This window comes from Nelusetta ayraudi, unplaced genomic scaffold (genome assembly GCF_046127955.1).
Source record: "Nelusetta ayraudi isolate G7.1 ecotype Tasmania unplaced genomic scaffold, CSIRO-AGI_Nayr_v1 ptg000002l, whole genome shotgun sequence".
Classification (NCBI taxonomy): domain Eukaryota; kingdom Metazoa; phylum Chordata; class Actinopteri; order Tetraodontiformes; family Monacanthidae; genus Nelusetta; species Nelusetta ayraudi.
The window spans coordinates 9,849,014-9,868,719 of record NW_027466052.1 but is presented as its reverse complement, the minus strand read 5'-3'; the positions used below and the strand labels follow the sequence as shown (position 1 = coordinate 9,868,719).

General features: G+C 42.3%; 1 protein-coding gene and 1 long non-coding RNA gene across 4 annotated transcripts; one reads left to right on the top strand and one right to left on the bottom strand.

Moving 5' to 3' along the window:
• Positions 1–10,226, top strand: kif7 (kinesin family member 7). Of its 3 annotated transcripts, none has more exons than XM_076023126.1 (20): positions 1–169; positions 1,038–1,430; positions 1,553–1,750; positions 1,874–2,273; positions 2,356–2,703; positions 2,918–3,110; positions 3,268–3,435; positions 3,595–3,753; positions 3,995–4,131; positions 4,442–4,548; positions 5,204–5,359; positions 5,445–5,650; positions 5,800–5,997; positions 6,213–6,338; positions 6,460–6,633; positions 6,756–6,971; positions 7,258–7,464; positions 7,575–7,773; positions 8,391–8,555; positions 9,176–10,226. In XM_076023126.1, the coding sequence occupies exons 2-20, from the start codon at positions 1,100–1,102 to the stop codon at positions 9,532–9,534; spliced, it is 4,047 nt and encodes a 1,348-aa protein (XP_075879241.1). In that variant the 5' UTR covers positions 1–169; positions 1,038–1,099; the 3' UTR covers positions 9,535–10,226. The 3 variants fall into 3 exon arrangements, with proteins under 3 accessions (XP_075879241.1, XP_075879222.1, XP_075879232.1); XM_076023107.1 differs by having other exon boundaries at positions 6,457–6,633; XM_076023117.1 differs by having other exon boundaries at positions 44–169; positions 1,041–1,430; positions 6,457–6,633.
• A 5,054-nt stretch (positions 10,227–15,280) lies between these two features.
• On the bottom strand, positions 15,281–15,938 carry LOC142887849 (uncharacterized). Its single transcript, XR_012926608.1, has 2 exons — positions 15,816–15,938; positions 15,281–15,740 (listed from the first exon to the last, which is right to left on the bottom strand). It is a non-coding gene; the product is annotated as an uncharacterized LOC142887849 (long non-coding RNA).
• Between the last annotated feature and the right edge of the window lie 3,768 nt (positions 15,939–19,706).

Sequence of the window (19,706 nt, the reverse complement as noted above, 5' to 3'; positions counted from 1 at the left end):
TGCTGCCACCGGGATGCTCAGTGTGAAGGCCACACCCAGAGCTCCGCCCCGCCGTCACCCAGGGTTCCTCCTTTGGACTCCCCCACTTCCATTCTCCATGAAAAAAAAAAAAAAAAAAAAAATGTCCTGCGGTATCCCGAAGCGGTGGTGTAACTTTTGCTAAACTGAAGTAAGTCGTATAAACTATCTACGGCACCATAAAGCTACTTGCTCTCTCCTTGTTGACTGCATCGTCAACCTAGTGAGGTGAAAGTGTAGTTTAGTTGTCGCCCCAGAAAGCGGCGTGCTGTCCTGTCCTCATGTTTTGATTTTGTTCGTGCGCACTGCCCACCGCTAGCCTGCTAACTGTAGCCTCGCCAAAGTTCTCGGATAAGCAACACCAGCAAATGAGCGCTCAAGTCGTCGCGTAAATTCACGAAAAGGAAGCTCAATTGGAGCGACGAGTGAATTTTTTGTTTAGTTTGTTTTTGATAAGCAGTTGCCGTGTAAAACAACTTTTCCCGGTGGCTAGCTGAAGGGACTTTGCTAGCATACCCCGGTTGTTAAACTTTGCAGTAAAGTTATTTTTGAGTGGGAAAGATGTGACGAACAATGTAAACTGTGTATGTGGCTTATGATAAAGTAATGTAAATCGGGAATAATGATGCTTAATATATGTATACCTAATTATGAGAAAGAAAACACATTTCATTCTTTTAACTTATCAAACCCTTTTGTCAGTTATCATTTATGTTTGCCCGACCTTTTACACATAACTTTACCTCCTGCATCAGTTTTAGTGCTACAAATCACAAGATGCAACTTCTCTTCTATGGCGTTTTATGTGCTCCCCGTTGCTCATTATTTTCTTCAGAAAACAATTTTTTCATACTGCAGTGCAAAATCAGTGCAAATGCCACACCCAATCTGTACTTAAGATGTACATTGCATTAGTGTATGTTCAATTAACAATAATGATTGTAGTCATTATCACACATTAACACACACATCTTGCACACAGAAGACATATCGTAACAGATGCTTTCTCTTCCCTTCAGCAGCCCAAAGATGATCCAGACGTAGCACAAGAACAAAGACGATTTCCGACACTGCGGCAGAAATGTCTCCCAAATTACCTGCTGGACAGGGCAAAGGGGATTATTCTGCAGTGCAGGTGGCTGTCCGAGTTCGTCCTCTGTTGCCTAAAGAGCTCTTGCACTGCCACGAGAGTTGCATTACTGTAGACCCGGAGCTGCGTCGGATCACTCTGGGCCATGACCGCCACTTTGTTTGTGACCACCTTTTTGAAGAAAGTGGCTGTCAAGAAGATGTTTACTCCGTGTCAGTGCAGCCACTCGTGGATGCCTTCTTCCAAGGCTTTAATGCCACTGTCTTTGCTTATGGACAGACTGGGTCAGGCAAGACATACACCATTGGAGAGGCTAATATATGTAAGTTATTTATGTCATGTTGCTTTTCTGTTGTCCTGTATTGTCATTGAGGGGTAAATTGGGTTAATGCTTGACTAAAAGTCAGAAACATGCAGTTGTACATTTTCCTACTGCGTTTATAGGTTCTTTCAGAGACGAGGAACAGGGAATCATTCCCAGGGCTGTTGCAGATGTCTTCAAGCTCCTTGATGAAAATGACCTCAACGATTTCTCTGTTCGAGTCTCCTATTTGGAGGTCTACAAAGAGGAGTTCAAGGACTTACTGGAGGTGGAGACGGCCAGCAAAGACATCCACATCAGGGAGGACAAAGGAAACATAGGTACGTAAAATGGATCTTCCTCTGTCTTAAGCATGTTTGTGTGATTTTGATATGAAATATCAAATCAGTAATTGGTAAATATGTTTGGAAATATTGTATATATTTCTTTTCTGCCTCTTCCAGTTTTGTGTGGGGTAAAGGAGTGTGAAGTGGAGGGTCTGGATGAGGTCTTGAGTTTACTGGAGTCAGGAAACACAGCCAGGCACACTGGTGCAACCCAGATGAATCCAAACTCCAGCCGCTCACACACCATTTTTACTTTGTATATGGACCAACGTCGAGGAAACTCTCGCCTTTATGGAAGCGCAACGAGTAATGGGCCCCAAATGCTCTCCTCCAAGTTCCACTTTGTTGACTTGGCCGGCTCAGAGCGCATCTTACGGACAGGAAATACAGGAGAGAGACTAAAAGAGAGTATTCAAATAAACAGCGGCCTTTTGGCTCTTGGAAATGTTATTGGGGCACTGGGGGACCCTAAAAGGAAAGGCTCTCACATACCTTACAGGGATTCCAAAATCACGAGGTACAGTGTTAGTACATTCAAAGTGGTCTTAAGAGTTTAATCCAAGGTGAAATTGCAAATATATGTATTTTTTCGCCCCCAGGATCCTCAAGGATTCTTTAGGAGGAAATTCAAAAACACTAATGATCGCCTGCATTAGCCCGTCTTCCTCAGACTTTGACGAGAGTCTGAACACACTAAACTACGCCTCAAGGGCCAGAAACATTCAGAATCAGGCGATGGTCAACTGCAAGCGTGAGCCAGATCGAGTGGAAGGTCTGGAGCAGCAAATTAAAGCCCTTCGCAGAGCCCTTGAGAACCGCCAGCGCTCGGAGACTCGCATCATCTCTCACGCTGATCCAAACAGGAGACCTCGACTCGGAGAGGGAGAGATCAGCAGACTGCAGGCCCAGAGTGCACACTTCAGGATGTGCACAGACACTGCTTACAGGCATGGATTACATTCTTTTTGCATCACATGCTCGAAGTTACATCAATGCATGAAGAGTATGTGCAATACAATATTTTGTAGGAATCCATATCCATTTTTTCCTTGTTTTTCTATTTTTCTGGGAGATTTTCCATGTCTAGTGCCATTACACTTCTTCATGAATTGTATAAGTAAGTCGTAAGCGCTCCTAATTGTAATCACCATTATGTCATAGGCTGCTGCGGGAGCTGCTCGGTGAAGGAGCATTGAAGGCAGAGCAGAGCACAAGAGTAAATGAATGGCTGTGCTCAGTGGAGGAGGAGCGGAGTGCTCTGACCACTGCCTCTGGACCAGACAGTGGGATAGAAAACAGCTCCACAGAGGACAGTGATGCCCTAAGAAGAGGAAGACCATCTGGAAGGAACCAGGTGGGTCTATCTCACACCCGGAAGTAAGAGGTGTCTTCGAAGCAAAAGTCAGGAAATGTTGCTCGCTAGAGGGTTTAAAGTTTATTCTTCAAAGGAAATGTTGCTCGCTAGAGGGTTTAAAGTTTATTCTTCGAAGTGTTTTGAACACATTACCCAGAATCAAGAAGCTGCTGACAACAGCTGGAGCCATGAACATGAAAATCAGAAGGACGGAGAGACAGAGAAGACCGTAGTCCAGCTTCAGGCACAGATCCAGCGGCTGGAAAGAGAGAACACAGATTTTCTGGCTGCTTTGGAAGATGCAATGGAGCAGTACAAACAACAGGTGAGATTCCTTATTAGACCAATGGCAGGCGGGTGATTATCATTCAACTTCACCCTCTATCAGCATCATATAACCAAAAAAAACAACAACATGTAATGTCCCTTTTTTTAAAAAAAAAAACATAATTTCCATCTTCCATCTAACGTCCATTTATCTCAGAGTGACAAGCTGCAGGAGCAACAGGACTTGATAGCAGAGCTGCAGTGTCATCTGTCCACTCCAGGACTACTTGGCCTTGGTCTCAACTTAAGTTCCCGACCCCACACAGCACCCATGGGCTCCATGCAGCACGGTCCAAATGGAGGCATTTACCGACAGGTAAGCAGTCAGTTAGTGTGTTACAATGTCTTTTATGTAATGAGCACTTATTTGTTTAATTTGTGTCTTGGAAATAAAGATCACAGTCAAAGAACTAGCAACACATCTTTCATTTTACAGAAATGGAAAACAGAATAGACAAAATTAAAAAAAAAAAAAAAAAAAAAAAAAAAAAGTATCTTTGAGCCTTTTCATCTCTAGGTATGTGATGCTGTGTGTATTTGTGTGCGTGTGGTTTCAGGTCAACACAGTGGGTTACCTCATAAATGGGTCTGGTGGTGACCAGGACGGAAGTCTCTCTGAGGACGAGATCTTGGGAGGAGCAGAAATACAAGAAATTGAAGAAGATCCTCACAGTCTCAGTCGGGAAAGACGCAGGTCAGTCTTTTGAAAGTAAATAACACAGAGAAAACACTTAAGGCCTCATTTACCAAAGGTTTGCATGCGGAAAAATGGTCAAAAAGCTCATTAGATGTACTAATTAATGACAAAGATGATCTACTAAAGGGGCGCAATGAGAGTTGCGACCGTCACACAGGCAGAATTACGCAGAGTCCCTTTAGCCCTTTTGGCTTAATGAATATGTAGATACAGGCCTGGAACGGGCGCCTCCTATTTCGGATCTTAGTGTCTTGTGTTCCTTTGGTGCATGAAATGGAAGTGATCATATTTCTGTTTGTTCCATCAGGCAAGTGAATCTGACCTGGACCAAAAGGGACATAGCGGTTGATCATAGGGGGCTTTTATTGCAGCTGCCCGAGTCAGAACATCGATCTTGTTTTGCAAGAAAAGCATGTAAGTCTAACTGTCTCACACCTTCCTTTGTGTCAAAATATTCAAGGAGTATTGATTCAGAGTGGGGGTTGACAAAGCATCCATTGTCTGTTTTTGTTTGCCACAGATATTATCAAAATTGCCTCTTGCGTGCACATTATTGAAATTGTGTTTATCTCTTCTCCTGTCCAATTTAATATTTATTTTTCTTTCTTGATATCTTTTATTCATGAAGAAGGTTAACCTCCACATCCAATTTCTCTGCAGCTTATCCGTTCTTTCCTGTCAGTTGATGTCCAACACCACTTCGTGTGTGGTGTTTTGGCATGATGATAAACTTTGATGGCTGCTGTGAATTCATTTTTGAAAAGACCGATAACGAAGACGAACTCGTCGTTATCTGCCTTGAAGAAGGCCTACATGGCCAAAGCATGTTGGCATTTTTAACTATAAAGCCATGATCTAATAAAGGCTTTTTATATATATTTCAATCTCCTTGAGTGCCTCTGCCTTTTTTTAAAAGAAATTGATAAAAAAAACAACTTTTGGATCCCCACGCCGAAGAGCACCAGGAGTAGACTTTTTGTTTCCCACACCCAGCAGCACACCACGTACTTATAGCTTGCTTTGAATTCATGTCAACTTCTCCCTGGCTTCTTATGTTGTCTCTATGCAGCCAGTTCTAGCACAGTGGAGACGTCTCTGCGTGGAAGTCTGAAAAGTTTCGAAGGTTTTTCTGATCTGGGCCTTTTTCAAGCGCAGCAGAAGATCAGAGAGCTCTCCCTCACTATTCGTATGAAGGAAGAGCTCATCAAGGAGCTGGTCAAAACAGGTGCACCTTCATATCAGATTTTTATTATTTGTGTATGCTAAGCAATTTCCTTTTGCATTTGTTAAATCGTTGTTTTTAAATTCAGGTAAGGATGCCCAGGCTCTGAACAAGCAGTATAGCAATAAGATTACTGCGCTGGAGAGTGAAGCTGCGCAGGCTCGACAGGAGCTGCAAGAGGCCCAACGGCAGCTGCATGACCTGGAGAGGCAGGAGAGAGAGATCAGCGGCATAGACAAAACCAGAGCGCAGGAGTGTCGCAGGAAGATAGCTGCTGCTCAGAGCAAAGTGCAGGTGCGACTCATATGCGTAATTAATGGAAAATTTAATGAAATTAAGATTTTGGTTCCGGCATTTTGGAAAAAACGAAACATTTAAGTGGATCATCTCATTTGGAGTGCTTTTAAACTTCTGCAAATGAACGATTTTCCTTTTCGCCGCAGGTTCTCAGCCAGCGTCAGAGAGACACTGCTCGCTTGGCAAACCTTCCTGTCCAGAGCCAGCGCCGCGTGCAGGAGCTGGAGCGAAGCGTTCAGAGTATGAGGCAGCAGCAGGAGCAGCTGCAGAAGCGGCTGCGCCAGGAGAGTCAGCAGAAACGACGTCTGGAGACAGAGATGCAGCGGAGAACGCACAGAGTCAAGGTCACTGTGACACACAGCAGCTAAAGCTGAGGGTCAACTTTTGTACTGTGTCTTAGTTGTACTAAGAGTTATTTACATTAACTGCAGTTAAAGAGAACGTCATTCATCAGGATAAAGTGCTTTTTTTTTAAAAAAAAAGAGTCATGGACTTGTTTTTTGTTTTGTCCTTCAATGTAGATGAATTTTCCTTCCTTGGTCCCCCGTTTCTTCTATAGGAGCTCGAAATAAAAAATGAACAGCAGCAAAAGATCTTGAGGATAAAGACTGAGGAGATCGCTGCCTTCCAGAGGCAGAGGCGCAGTGGCAGTAATGGCTCGGTCATCTCATTAGAAGAGCAACAGGTAAAACCAAAAAACGTGTATTTTATGGGCAGAAAGTGAATAGTTTAGCCATTTTGGTAGCCTCAGTTTGTATCTGTATGTCTATATGACCCGCTGTGCCTTGACTGGCTGTGTGCAGAAGATCGAGGAGCAGAAGCGATGGCTGGACGAGGAAATGGAGCGTGTGCTCGAGCAGAGAAGAGGACTGGAAGATCTGGAAGGAGAACTCACAAAACGAGAGGAAATCCTCGCCAAGAAAGAAGCGCTGCTGCAGGAACGCAGCGGCCTGGAGACCAAGAGGCTCCGCTCCAGTCAGGTACGAACAACCGCAGACGCTCACATGCTTTCAGTGCGGACGAAGGGAAAACGTATAAAACGGCCAAGTCTTCATCTTCATCTCCATCTCCATCTCCATCTTCATCTTCATCTTCCTCCTAGGCCCTGAGCAAAGACCTCATGACGCTCACCGGCCGCATTGAGTCGCTGGAGCGAGAGTTGAGTGAGAGGAATGGTCTCCTCCGAAGCGGCAGCGCCCAGGATTCCTCGCAGATTCGCCAGGAGATTTCCAATCTGCGTCAGGAGAAAGACTCGCTGCTGAAACAAAGGGTGGAGCTGGATGACAAGCTGCGGCAGGGCAACCTGCTCTCACCCGAGGTGAGTTGTCACTCTGCCGTCTCACACTTCTTGGAATGGGTGTCTTCTGAGCCATAGAAAGCATGCGTCTTTGACTGCTGGTGATTAGCACACAAAGTGGAATCAATGCTGATATTATGACATCATTTCATGGAATGTGTGTGTGTTTTTTTTTTTTAAATGCTCTAATTACTTTGTACATTTTATGATTTTATTCTGTTGTTGCCAAACAGCTGCAGAAATACAATAACATTTTAGGCAGTGAATCGGAAGCTATAGCTGCAAGTCATTGTTTTGATGCTTTCAGGAGGAGCGAACGCTGTTTCAGTTTGATGAAGCCATCGAGGCACTAGATGCAGCCATCGAGTACAAGAATGAAGCCATCACTCAGAGGCAGCGGCAGCTGAGGGCCTCTGCCAGCATGCTCTCCCAGTGGGAGATGAACCTCATGGCCAAACTCAGTTACCTGTCTGCCTCCGAGACCAGGGCCCTGCTGTGCAAATACTTTGATAAGGTCTGCGAAAGAGCTCCGCCGCTTCCCGTCTACATCACATTTGCCGATGCTACCACGTTAGAAATATGCAGACGCAGTAAAGTAATGCTGATGTCGCGCGGTGACCGCAGGTGGTGTCTCTGCGCGAGGAGGAACGCAAGCTGCAACTCGCCCTGGCCGAGCTGGAGATGCAGCTGGACGAGCAGCAGAAGCTGGTGCAGTGGCTGGAAAACGCCCTGGACCGCACGCAGCTCGACACTGACCGACGGCTCACGCAGCAGCAAAAGGAACACGAGAGGAGCGTGCAGCTCCTGCTGCAGCAGTGCAGAGGTATTTTCTTTTTTTTAAACATGTTCTTTAAAAAAATATCATGCCAATGAACAAAAGAGTTTTGAAAGGCCTGTTTCAAGCATTGTCGTGCTGCTTTCACGTGCAATCAGGAAGACACTTGATGGCAAATGTACGTACATCATTTTCGCAGACAGGAGACGGCTGTTCAAAGTTAAGGCAAAACTGGCTGAGGCCGCACAGAGGGAATCAGTCGATGGCAATATTGTTCAGAGTTAAAATATTTTAGTCTTCTGCCATCTGACATAATGGAATTTACAAGCAGGTGTGAAATATTTAGGTAATATTTAAGGTAACTAGAACACATGACAGTGTGCACTACACAAAGTGCTGTTCTTGTTTCTTTTACTATCTGTCTTGGAATTAAATACATAATCTGAAGTTTGTATGGATTCAACACTAAGTTTCAGTTTGCAAAAATGTATCCCTAATGTTGGTTGTTTGTTTTTGCACATAAATGCATATTGGATACACTTTAAAAAAAAAACACACAGACGACTTTTCCAATAGATCTTCTGTGTGGTATTTTCTAAGAATTTTTCCATGCAGTATTTGCACAGCAACATTTGTATTCCTGTGTCTGCGTGTGTGTCCCACAGAGCAAATAGACGAGGGCCTGGCGGGAAAGCAGAGACAGTATGAGGGATGGATTCATAACCTGAGCAAAGAACTGAACCACTACAAGGCGGCAAATCTGGAACTAAGCAACAGGCTGAGGGAGCTCTGCGGTTCACTCAACCAGCAGCCGAGGGATCATTCCAAAGGTAATATTCATTCAGAATTATTCATATTTTGAGCGTCCATAGCCTGTAGCTCCATTGCCTCTACTGTTCCCTATTGTTATCTCGTCTTACAACACTGAACTTGCGTTAAAAAAAATCATTCACTCAAGGAGTCCTTCATCCTTCAGTTCAGTGAGACTGTTTTTCATTCCGTTAAAACCAACGCAGACAGTTTCCCTCTCAAGTTCTATTTGATTTTAACTTTATCCATTTTGATAAAATTGACTTCACAAGGCCTGAAATATTTTTTTTAATTTTCTATTTTATTAAGAGAAAATGTGCATGGGGTTGTTTCTCATAGACTATTACAATACATTTCTAGAGTTGTATATATATATTGCATACTTCTGTTTTTATTTACTCTCACACTATGAGAGTGCAATTTCGATCCTCCGTGTGTCTCTATAGCAGAATTAACAATAAATTTGACTTAAAGTTTTCATCTTTGACATATTTAGTTTGTTGAGAAATGTGTTTCATCAGTGGTGCTTCTCAAATCAAGAATGAGGAGACCTCCACCGAGATTCAACCTGCTAATCCTAGAAGGTCAATGTGTAGATTCAGTTGCTTTGTAGCACTTACGTCTGCCATTGTCTTTTCAGCTGTAAACTCTGACAGTAAGTGGTCAGCCAGCGGCAGTGTGGAGAAGCTGAGCCGCTGCCCTGAGGACGGAGCAGGAGGCTGGGCCTCGGGCCAGTCCAACAAAGCTCCCAAGTCCAGGGAGGAGATGCGCGAACTGGTCAACACCCCTCTCCCCTCCACTTGGAGGCGCTCCTCTCTCCCCACGGAGGAGCCCGCTGTCATGGAGGAGCTGTGGCTCCAGGCTGCTGCCGATGCTCCCGTTCACCGCGTAGTTCTGCCTGCAGTCAAGTCGCGGCGCGAGTCCCGTCGCTCCAGCCTTAATGTCGGTCCACTGACTTCCAACAGTTCACTCATTGATGTTCGGAAAAATCCCATCTGAGGAAAAGAAAAAAAAAAAAAACGCATCTGTTATCTGTGGTTTTTTTAAAGGCCCCATATTATGCCAAATTCACATCACCAGTGTGGAGAAAATGTCCAGCTTGTCGGTGAACAAAAATGAGTCCATCCACAGTTATTGTTTTACTTTTCAGAACTTGTGTGTTAAAACACATGGCTGGGGAAATCAGCCCTTTGTGATGTCACTGACACTTGATACGGTCCAACAAAGCATTAGCTTGTACTGGAAGCTAATATTTAATCTTTCTGCAGGAGGCGATAAACAGAGGGCTAAATATGCTGCGTGAAGAGGTTTGCAGGTAAGTTAATTTAATTTAAGTGAGCACGGCTGGTGTACGGGTGTCTGGGGTGATAAATAAAAATATGGAAATGGGCATAATATGGGACCTTTAAAATGTGACGTCTATTGTACAACTTGTTTTTTTTTTTACTTGTACATAATGTGTCTTTTTTAATGATCATGTAAACCCACTGATTTTCTGTCAAGCACTTTCACTCAGATAAAGTTCTGTGCCATTACATTAACTAAGCAGGAATGTGGTCTACCAGTAAGTGATGAATTGCTTTCATTGTTACGTCAATAAATTTAGATTCATTTTTTCATTCACTTTTTGTAACCACGTAGTCTTTTGAATTTCTAATGTATTTTACATTAAAATTACTTTTTTTTTTCGTACTTTGACAGTCTTTTATTTCCATTCGCAGTAGTTGGTATTGGATTGTTTTGTTTGCTCCCCACATACTGGTATTAAGTAATGATAAAAAAAAATGTCACTTGACATGATGTTTTATTTCGGGACGTCACAGCACCTCAGCCACAATCCTCTGGATTCTGTAAAATAAAATAACAATGCTAGTCTCTAAACAAAATTTCTATTAGAATTTATATTTATATATTTTTTGCATTGCAATTTAAATGAAGCATTATTGTAGCTTGTAATTAATTAGGAGCAGAATACGAACTTTTATTCACTCCTCACAAGGATTAATAAATGTTTTTGTGCTGTATAGCAAAAGATCAGGCGTGAGAGTTGAATTTCAGCAGCAGAGGGCAGTGTTTTCCTAGTGTATTCTCAAAGTTGTACCGAGTCGTGCTCTCTGGCTTGACATGTAAAGTGTTTATTACACATACATGCGTTTTACCTTGTGACGCCCCGAAATAAAATGATTTTCTTAAACTAATAGTTTGTACTTCAATACTTTACAATGTGATAACTAGACAAGGGATCGTTTGTCAAGAACCTTATATCATAAACAATGATTATATAGAGAATAAGTCATTACTATTATTATTATTATTATTATTAGTATCAATTATTATTATTATTATTATTATTATTATTATTATTAGTAGTAGTAGTAGTAGTAGTAGTATTGTTATCGTTATTAGTTAGATTCTTCACTACAGTTGCATTCTTGGAGTGGAACGATTTGTCATGCCTTGTAAAAAAAAAAAAAAAAAAAGGAAATCTCACAGTAATATGTGTTACATTTTATCACCACCGGAGGGCGCTGAGTCAGATCGTGTGAATTTGACGAACGGAATTTTTTTTTAAATTAAGTTTGGATCAGTTTCTTCACATATTATCAGGCAATGGTTGATTTCTCTTCTCAATATTCTAATATGCATATATACATATGTGTATATAAATATAGAATATGGATATATAATACGGGGATATACATATGCAGTATACATATATGCACGTTGTGTGTGTGTGTGTGTGTGTGTGTGTGTGTGTGTGTGTGAGAGAGAGAGAGAGAGAGAGAGAGAGAGAGAGAGAGAAAACGCGGAAGTACCTTTATATGGACACCCTAAATGACAATTTCATCATGTGTTCGCCCCCAACACCTCCCTCCGAAAAAAGGGAGCACGCACACGCAGAGAGAGAACGCATCCGATTGGTAGGTGGCATCCTGCCGTCTGCATGACGTCACCGCAGGCGGAGGTGGCGGGGGGCAATTGGAAAAATAAGGCAGAGAGGAGGTGAGAGGAGATCACTCGAGATTGCATTAGGGGAACCACGCACACACATATATAGACCAACGAGAAGCCATTACACACACACATACACACACACACACACACACACACACACACACACACACACACACACACACACACACACACACTCTCTTTCTCACTCACTCACTCACTCACTCACACACACCCATACCCACACACCCTATCTGGCCGTCCGGCTGACAGCAGCTGACCGACCTGCGGCTCCTCGTCACGGATACAAACGCGCCGCTGAGCGGGGAAACGTGGTTCCGCGGGCTCGGCGCCGTCCAGCCCAGGCTGCGCGGGAACTCACGTGTGGTGTTGCACCTCTTGGAGCGGGAGCGATGCTGTCGGCCGTCCTCGTCCTCACCACTGGATGTGTTCGTGTCGGCGGTCCCGAGAGGAAGCTTCTTCTTCTTCTTTTTTTTTCTTCTTCTTCTTCTCTTTTTTTTTTTTTTTTTTTTTTTTTTTTACTGCGCCGTCAAAGTGAGTGTCATGATGCTCGGTTAGTTTCCGCTGTACATCATCCCTCTCCTGTCAGTGAACGCATCTCATCCTGAGTCGCGCCGGCCTGGTTGTCACACTGAGGCTTTTGATGCTTCCATTCTGCACTGTGTTTTAGGCTATTCTGTAGATTAGCACGCGGCTTAGATTCGTTCTGTTGAAGAATTTTAATGTGTTATAGGTGACGAGGACAGTCAGAGTTTTATGACATACCCTCCCCTCCACCCCCCACCCCCCACAGATATGTGAAGGCAACTTCACACCCCCAGGCCTGTGGCGCGAGGCTCATGTGCAGTCGCAGTGTTGTTTTCAGACTGAATTAACCGCCGAACAAACATGTAATTGTCGTCACGCGTGAGAGATTTTCTAACCAGATAAAAGCAGAAAGTGACGTAAGGCCTCGTCAGTGCGTTTCCTCTGCACTTGGGAAGCCTGACGTCAGACGTGTGACAAAGGAAAGCGAGAGTTGGTCGGGAGGTGACAGGAGGAAAAAGGGGGAAACGTGTGGAATATGGTGATATGGTGTAGGCGAAGTTAGGCTGAACGCTGCATTCTTAAGAACTGCTGCCGTTTTTGTAACATACCAATGTATGTAATTCAAACATTGGAAACAGAACTGCATCAGTAATAGCAGGCACTGACAGCAGTGTGTGCATTTGTAAAGATAAAAAATGCATTATTTGAATCAAAGTCTTGGGCCATTGTTTAAATTTGTTTATCATATATTTGTTAATTTTGTAGATATTGATTGAACATTATCTCTAATTAAAAGAAGGCTTCAGACATAAAGCACAAAGACTTTTGTCATTTGGTAAAAAATAATTATCTTTGTATGGAGAAGCAGCAAAAGGCCTGATGACATGCTTTGCCTGAACATTTTGAAGTTGAATGAAAAATGTCCCTTTAAAATTCCGACAGCAAAGTTTGTCTTGGGATCTGTGTGCAATTAACCACATTTGAATGTTTGGCTATAAAGTTAATAGGCACGCATGAGCAGGAGTTCTGTCTCTCGAGGAAAATAACATTTGTGACAGTGTATCTGTGTAATAAAAATACACATACTTGACTTGTTTTTTTCTGGCTGAAACTGGAAATATAAATATATTGGTGATGTTTTAATTAAATACATATAAATATGTACTGTTAAGGCTCCTGCAGAATTAATCAGACCTGTAACTTGGCATGTATTAACTATGTAATAATCCCTTTTGTTCTCAGGGTGCTTTACTTTCACCAATCGCCCTGTTTGAATCAACAGCGGAGCCTGTTCCTGTCTTTGGTTATCTAGCTGTATGAGTGTTAATCATCCATCATAAAGCTAGATAACCGAAAGTAGGAATGACCTCCAAACTCCCAACCTGCTGCTGCTCCACAGGGATCAAAGGGGACAAAACACATCACATTTGTCAGGTTGGTTTTAGAATCTTTCATCTATTTAATGCTTGTATAAGAGTATATCCTTGATCATATACAAAAAAAAAAAGCTTAACAAAATTAGCAGGAATTGAACTCCAGTGTCTTTTTTTTTTATTTACCAGTTGTCTAAATTAAAATTGCTACTTTGGAGCAGCGTAATACAGCAAGTTGCAGCGCACAAATTGTAATTACTCTATTTTGAGGAAGGGCCGAATGAAAGATTTTCACTGAATAGTTAGTAATTACTTGCCTATCGTGTCCCCTAGATATAGAGGATAAGATATTTAAGATCATCACATCTATGACCTTAAATCATTCTCAGAGATATGATGTATTTGAACAGTAAGACTATTTCACTGGATTTGGTGAATGATGCAGGCCAAGGATTCCTTTACAAGCCACATTTCAGTGCAATCCTCAGTGCAGCTGAACCCACCTCACACAGTCCAGTGCAGGATTAGCTCAAATAGCACTACAGAAACCCCCAAATGTTTCATTTGGTATCAGGTTCCTGTCGTTAGAAATGTGGGGTGTTTCTGTTTCTTGTTTTTCACTTCCATGTTTGGTCCTCGGTGGTGGTGGTGGTGATGATGATGATGATGATGATGATGATGATGATGATGATGACGATGATGATGATGATAATGATGATGATGATGATGATGAAAACCCCAACAGTCCAGCATCTATTCATTTCATTTTGCTTTCATGCTACATTCAAAAACACCATGACTACATTCCCCCTTTTTAAAAAGACAACTCTAAGATCCGATGTTGTGCTTGTGGCCAATTCTGTTAATACATCATGTAATTGAGAAATCAAAGGATAATTGGATAATTCCACAGGATTAATTGGCCCCAAAAAGACTAAGTCAAGGCCTTCTCTTGCAGCGGTTCATGTCAGACTAGTGCAGGTTAGAGCTCAGCCTCCCTCAGCACTGGCACATCACGTTGACTTTAAGGAAGCCATCTTGACGCCGTCTCTCTGCTGCCTCCAAAATGGTTGTTTAGACCAATCAGAACCACTTAGTCCATCGTTAGATGGCTCTCACACAATAATCAGTCCGTCCTGAAACCTTCCCTAAAAAAAACTACCTTTCTAGTTATTTGACAAAGAAAAGGCCAAAGGTAGGAGGATGCCACTCAGACCTACTTTAGGCCAGTGCTTCACCGTACTCAGTACTTTCACACAACACACTTATCTGATATTTAAAAGAAGTGAACGCTACCAAAAAAAAAAATCAAGAAAGAATTGAGAGACAAGAGAAACAAGGATCTCTAAAGCAAAAATCTTGTTGCAATTACATCCTTTATAATAATAATAATAATAATAATAATAATAATAATAATAATAATAATAATAATAATATATAACAGGAAATTCCTTTCAAATTGAAAAATGTTTAAATTTGTTTTGTGTGTCCTCAGAGTGTTTTCATTTTTGGAGATTCATGCAAAGATAACATAATAGTTAAGTAATTGTCAAACCTTCAGGTATTATAAGATGATTAAAAATCAAACCACAATTATTTCTCAAATCTTCTGTGGCAATTTACCTGCATAACAACACCAAATCAATTATTAAAATTATAATATAGTTTTTCTATCTCTAACTATTTTGCTGCCATTGTCAGTCTTTTAAATAACAACTGTGTTTTTGTTTTTTTATGGTGTAAACCTATATTTCAGCCTATCACTATTCAATTTAATATATTTAAACATCATTTGAAAAAAAAATAAGAAAAACGATAAGCAGTGAGTTGGACCGCAAGGAATTTATTCTTCCTTGCATTAATTTTTTCCCCCTCTCTGGCACAAATTCAAAGCCCTCAAAAACAGGCCCCCTGGCGGGTAAATCCACCAGTCTGCGTTAATTAATGTTGCCCTTTTAATTTGGATCAACAATCTGTGCCTAATCGCAGGAGCAATTATCTCTACACTCTCTAGTTTTTCTTTTCCCCCTTTAAAGTCTCAGTTGTCAAGAGTCAGGCTGCATGACGAAGGAAAGGCCAATAATCCCGAATGTGTTATAAGGATGAAGAAAATTTTAAAAAGGAAAAGCATTAAGTACAGAAAATATATATCGTCCTTTATTTCAATTAAAAACAAATCTTCAGAAGAATTGAAAAACATATACATTCATTTCTCGACGTCTCACAGTCTTTTCGTCTTTTCAAGTCTCGCTATTTACTGCGGACCGAAATCGCAGCGACACCACGCGTTCGTCCGTATCAGGCCTTAATTGGGTCAGGTGGACTCTGCGCCTTTCGGTGGGAATATTCATAAACACAATAAACAAATAATACCAACAATGAGCGACACAACTTTATTACAGTTACCTACTCATAGTGTTGAAGTCAGCCCGACACTGCATGCGCCGCCACCAGCTGGTGCCTTGTCTCCGTGCCACTCTCCGCTGGGGGCTACTGGCGGGCCCGCCTGAAAACCACAGCAAGAGTGGCCTCGAAAAGATGGCAAATAAGGGAAACAATCATGCGACGCCAGCCGATAATGAATAGGAGCCAGAACAGCTCTGCATATTAACATAATTGCATGGAAACGAGGGGAGCAGAGAGAGTATTTAAAGGCGCAGCAGCATCCGCCGTCTTATCTGAGTCTGCAGAGCGCGGCGTGCACGACAAAATTACTAACGATAACCTGAGATTATTATAAAACTCTATTACCGTTAAATATTATTTATTAGGGGGGGAATCCACGGACAGTCATCGGGAATTAGCTAAACGGGATATATTCATATATCCCTTTATGCTCCATCTTAAATTTACAGCAAGGGAAAAATATATATTGCCCAAAAGGTTAACAAAGGATTCGTTTAATAATAACATAATTTGATGCGGTGTCCATATTCTGGGCCTTCAGTGTGGGTATCATTTTGCATCACTTTATGTTCAGTGAAATTCACAGTGTTCTGAGAAGAAATCTGCTTTACGACTGTATTCAGATTGATACAATTAGTTGATTGTATTTCGGTCTAATAAGTTGACTTTGCTCTCAGTTGGCTGCCTGACAGGACACGACAGAGTTTAAGAATACAGGGGGAATAAAAGTATGGGATGCAAATGTCACTCATTTTTTTCAAATGATCTCAAAATAATTAAATGACAATATATATGTTTACACAGATGATGGCAAATGTTATTGATACTTTTAAAGCAATAACCTCTGCAATATATTCACGCTCCTAACAGCCTTTTGTCCACACACCACCTGTGAGTTTATATGCAGCCTGTGTTGTGAGGCTGCTACTTTTTGGTTTTGCCAAGAGGGGAACAGTTCCTTTATTAGGAACACAAGCCTGTAATTAGGCTGTGAGTGGGGGGCAGGTGTAAAGCTGGGTGATTATATTAGCTCACACAGTCACGTACTGTATGGCTCCCAACACAAACCTCCACCCCTTTTTACCTTTTTTTTTTTATTATTTCGTTTTCATTTTCATCGGCTGCGTTGGTCTATGTTTGTAAATGTCGAGTCCTGCTTGAGTTTTTAGATCGCAATTTGGTTCATCTGTAAAGGTCTGTGAGGAAATGAATTATTTGTGTAGGAAAAAATGATGAGCAACACAGACGCAGGACCTCGGTTATCTCCACCTGAGGTGAACCTGCACGCATGCACACAGGTCGACGCTGTGCGCTTGCAGCTGCCTGAGACCCTGTTGGTAAACAGCGGCCCTGCTCTGCATTATCATTCTGCTCCTAGCTTCACTCCTCAATGGCTGCTTTGTCGAAGGGAGCCCTTGACAAAGGTCCGCCACGTCTTGCTGCCCAACATTTTGTGCGTGAGACGTTTCGCTGCAGAAAAAGCGACTCAGCGGCGAGGTGGGAACGTCACACCAGAGCAGAACAGTGGCAGATGCCTGCATTAGCACATGAGAGTGTCTCCTGGAAAGTTGTTCTTTTGTCTTGCCGGCTCTCTCACAGCCACTGTGTTATGTGCGCTTGGTTTCATGCCAGCACTAATGTTAATGGAAATGGCGGTGGCCACTGTGTCAAGTGCCCACCCCATTTAATTTGTACAAACGAAAGAGCAGAGCTCTGGGCCATGTTGAAGCTTTCCCTTGCAGTGAAAGGTGCTAAAAACAAATGTGTTGTTGTATCTTAATATGAGGGGACCTCATTGTGTAAAAAAAACAAAAAAAAAACATAGTTATTTCCTTACCACTCTGTTTAAAAGTACAAATGCTCATCGCTGTGAATTATAGATATTGAAAATCTGCCATGCTTCTAATCATCGGGAGAGGAAATCTGGCAGCAGCCCAAACTGATCTTACGAGAAATATAGCAGAACTGGCCTGATGGATGGGATCAATACTGCAGTTATGTACTACACTGAGCCATCACTTACTAAAACAGAAAGGTCACATAGGTGTACATACAAAGATAACTGTATGTACTATAATTAAATGTGGATTAATGGGTGTATTATCTATTATCAGTGTTATCTGTGAAATACATTATTAAAGTTCACATTATAGATTTTGATTAGATTTAGTGGGGAAGCAGATGTTTTCATTTAATATGTTTTGATAATATTTACCGCTTATCTGATCTTTTATGGAGCCATTTAAGAGATTCTATGGTGAATTTACGGACGGGAAAAAAGTGGCTAAAATGTGCAGCCTTGATATTTTATTTTGTGGTAATGGCCCTTAGGTGGAGTGTTTGGATTGTGGACTGTCTCCTGGAGACGTGTGAATGAGAGTCGAATGTGTTGGGATGGCGTTAATGTTTCAGCTTGGCTGATGTTGCGGCAACGTGCTCTTTTGATCACTGGCAGCCTAACAGCAAAATAGTAAGTCTGCCAGGAAACAGCATTCAGATGAGAAGACGCACTAAGATTAGTGCCAATTAACACCTTATCGTTTGTTTTTGTTTTTTGAATCCAAAAATATATTTTTGCCGCGCTTACAGGCGAGAGCAAGACGTGTCCTTTCTGTTGGAAACAGCCTCCAACGTGGCCACCAGAACCTGTGTAGAACAAACCCCGAGCTCGCCTCGAGGCAGCCTGTGATTAGCATCCCTGCAGCCCCCCTCTTCCCTCCCACAGTGATACAGCAGCTGCAATCCCATCTTAATCTGGGAATATATGCGATTATCCTGCTATGGCTTGTTCTTGGCTTTGTAGCGGCGACAGGGGACCTTTCACGGCCCCTTTTTTCCCATGGTCGAATGGCTGTGAGCAGCTAAGACCCCCGATGTGAAGCGGTTGCCATTCATCAGCCAGAGCAAACAAGCACAACGCAGCAGACGCAGAACAGATGAAGACACTGTGCCAAGAATTATCCTCATTTTTTATTGCGCTTAACACAATGGCGTTAATATATCATTACCATTGTTATTTGGTTTTATTTTTTTTACATCTACATTTTGAAATCTACATCCGTTATCCATCTATTCATGTTATTAATGCAATTTTAAGTTAACCTTTTCAATGTTTATTTGTTTTCGCCAAACTATTTGTCCTGTCAAAGTTGTTTAATTTCTCCGATTTGCAATTTCTTTACCTCAAATTTTTTTGTTTGTTTAATTTAGTTGTTTATCTGTGATTTACTCCATAAATATTTTTCTTTCCACACCTTGTACCCTTCAACGTATCTCGGGAGGCACAAACCAGAAGCGAGTTCCCAAAGGGGCAAATTTCCATCCTCTCCCGCCAGACGTTCAGACTGTCAGTCAAGTTCAAGTTCACAGGGACCAAAACGTCTCGACTCTCCATTCACTCGTGCTGACCCCCCAGCCTCCCACCTCTGTCTGCCTGCGGTGACTGCAAGGCATTACTATGACAGAGTCATAGGTGGCGTTGTTATGGCAGCGGGCCGGACTGCTGAGCTATGCGCCGCTGAAAAGGACAGCCTGCCAGAGAGACATACACACTCCCCCGCCGCCCCCCTCAGACTTTTTCAACCCCTTCCAGACCCTGGGAAACACCAAAAATTTCACATTCATCACTAAGACACACAGATGCACGCACGGCTACGCACATAACAACGCGTGTTCCACCTGACTTGTGTAGTCTCGTAAAGGTTTTTATGTGGCGGACACAAAAAAAAAAAAAAAAGGAAAAATAGGAGCACGATGGCATCAATCTGCGCATATGTGTTTGTGTAGTAGTGTGTGCGTGCGTGCGTGCGTGTGTGCGTGCGTAGCTGTGCGTGTGTGCGTGTCTTGAGGTCTCATTCAAGTTGAAGCATGAAAGGCAAGTCATTTGCATAA